General features: G+C 33.5%; 1 protein-coding gene across 1 annotated transcript; it reads right to left on the minus strand.

The window, feature by feature from the left end:
* Window positions 1-382: 382 nt before the first annotated feature.
* Window positions 383-1,146, minus strand: LOC111786718 (la-related protein 1C-like; the record flags this gene model as incomplete). Its single annotated transcript, XM_023666946.1, is given in 1 exon segment — window positions 383-1,146. A coding segment is annotated over 1 exon segment (469 nt), but the record flags the coding sequence as incomplete, so codon positions are not given.
* Between the last annotated feature and the right edge of the window lie 1,495 nt (window positions 1,147-2,641).

Below are 2,641 nucleotides of genomic sequence, written 5' to 3' on the forward strand. Positions count from 1 at the left end.
AATAATAATAATTAGTAAAATATCCCTTAATTCGACATATAACGAATAACTAATGTAGTGAAAACTCTAGCTATCCCCTGTCCGACACATTTTTTTGTTGATTTCTTAACCTGTTTGAGCATCGGCGTAAAATATCCCACCACAAGCCGGTTAATGTTTCTCAGCGTATCCAAGGTACTCATAAAGTTCATTCAAAATTAAACATTATTTTGCGTATACATACTAATTTTGGAAACAATTGCTTGAATCTATTCATAAACATATCACCTTTTTGTTCGAGAAACAGAAAACATTAGCTTAATCATGGAGATAAATTGCAGAAGTTTAAACATTTTCCTGCAAACAAACTAAATGTATCCTTTTCATAAAGTTGAAGAACATACCTGCGCGCCAGCGGATCCATCACCTAAACTTTTAATTGAATCCGAAGATGATTTAGGTGTGCCCTTGGCAGACTCCGACAAAGCAGGCCAAGACACAGCCCCCATGACAGGCCCAGCCTCAGTTCCATTAGCGAGTTTATTCCACACTGGCTTCTTTCCAGCATTGGCGGACGACCCATTCCCACCATCGTAACACTCACCCACTGGCTCTTCAGACGTAGCAGAAGAAGAAGAAGTAAATGTTACAGGTTCAACAACAGTAGTCGAAGATACAGATGATGAAACAGCCGCCGCGGTGTCTAGTTCACCGCGAACAATCTGGTTCCACGGAGAAGACACTGTGCGCCCACCAGAGCGACGTGATGATGATTTGGGGCTGCTGCTATTACTCTGTCCAGAATTACGAGAAGAATGATCGACACTCGATGCCGTCACCGAATCAGCATCAGGTAAAGTAGAAGCAGCCATCGCAAATTAGTAATTAGGGTTTCTTTCAGACGACAGTAAGTAGCTTGATCGACGGCAAACAGGACAAAGGGAAACAAAATTAAGCAACAGAATCAAAAGCAAATTACTTCCTTCTTTCAAGAATTCATGAACAAAAGGAGTCGGAAAATCTTCCTCTGAAGGATTTCCAAAAGCTTGAAGGATCGGATCGCAGAGAGAAGAGGAAAAGAGGCGTAGGTCAGTTGGAGAGTGGGAAGAGGGACTAAGAAACAGAAGGTTTCTCTGTCTCTAAAAATGTTTCTCTCTGTCCTTCGGATGCCTTTGCCAGGGTTAGTTCATGGTTACATCTGAAATTACTTTAATGCCCTCGCTTCCCCGCGTGCGCGCGCCAGGATGGGCTTTCACGGCTCTGGCCCATATGGAAATAAATCTTTCCATTTTAATTATTTATTGTAAACAATATATTGTATTTTCGTTGGGAAATTATTTTCTTTTTGTTTCCTTTTTTGATTAAAAATATTTCAAGATATTTTTTTTTATATAAAATAAAATAAAAATATGACTTATATTTCCCATCATAATAAACTATATAAATAAAATTTATTTTTCTTCGTGGCATTTTATTTTATTTATTTATTTATTTTAAACGACTTATAATCACGCTTACAACATTATTTAATTTTGATTTAAAGGTATTTTGAATAAAATGTGCTACCGATTGAGAATCTTATACTTTCCAATAAAAAGCTGTGCCTATACAAAAAGAATGGAAACAAAATAAATAAAATAAAATAAAAATGAATGACTAAGATTCCTTTTATATATATATATATATTCAGGAGTTAAAAGCCAAATTTAACAAATTAAATAGATTAAGAAAGAAAATTAATATTTAGAATATATATATATATATATATATTTTCCTTTTTTCGTTTAGTAAACAGTAATATTTATTGTGATAATGATGGTACATACCATATTTTAATATGGCTTCAAATGGAATTAAAGTGAAAAATTATAATGCTATCCGAGTAATCATATTGAATAAAAAAAATTCAAAATTCCCTCTGAGTACACTTTAATACTTGTACATTTAAAACAAAAAATAACAATAATAGAAACGTTAAACACCGAGAGAATAATTCCTAATTAGATAATAATAATATCAAATAATAAAATAACAAGTAACTCTAATCCAAAGAAAGTTAAATATTTCTAAAAGAAAATATTGCTATAAGTATCCATACCAAAAATAAGCTCCCAAAACAATCATTAAGATGCTTCTTTTTTTAATCGAGTAAGGGAAGAAAAAAAAATTACGAGATCTCATATTGATTGGAAAGAGGAACTAAGCTAGGTCTCGATGGAAATGGACTGTAAGATTGAAAACAAAATATTCTTTGTGAAGGTATAAAAACTTTTCCCTTGCTGATAGCATTCTAAAAACAACATTCTTTATGAGTATAAAAACTTTCCCTAACAAACGAAAATACTTTTTCTAAAAACTTTTCTCTAACACACGTGTTTTAAACACCTTGAAAGAAAACTTGAAAGAGAATGCTCAAAAAGAACAATATCAGATAGCAATAGGCTTGAAAGAGAACCATATCAGATAGCAATAGGCTTGAAAGAGAACCATATCAGCCTGCAATAGACTTGAAATAGACTTGAAAGAGAACAATATCAGCTAGCAATAAGCTTGAAAGCAATAGGCTTGAACGGTTACCGAACAAATGTCCCCTGGATAAAGCAACCAAATTTTCAGTAAAGATGCAGGTTTCCAGAGCCCAATCTTGAAAGATGAAGGTTCC

This window comes from Cucurbita pepo, unplaced genomic scaffold (genome assembly GCF_002806865.2).
Source record: "Cucurbita pepo subsp. pepo cultivar mu-cu-16 unplaced genomic scaffold, ASM280686v2 Cp4.1_scaffold002555, whole genome shotgun sequence".
NCBI classification, from domain to species: domain Eukaryota; kingdom Viridiplantae; phylum Streptophyta; class Magnoliopsida; order Cucurbitales; family Cucurbitaceae; genus Cucurbita; species Cucurbita pepo.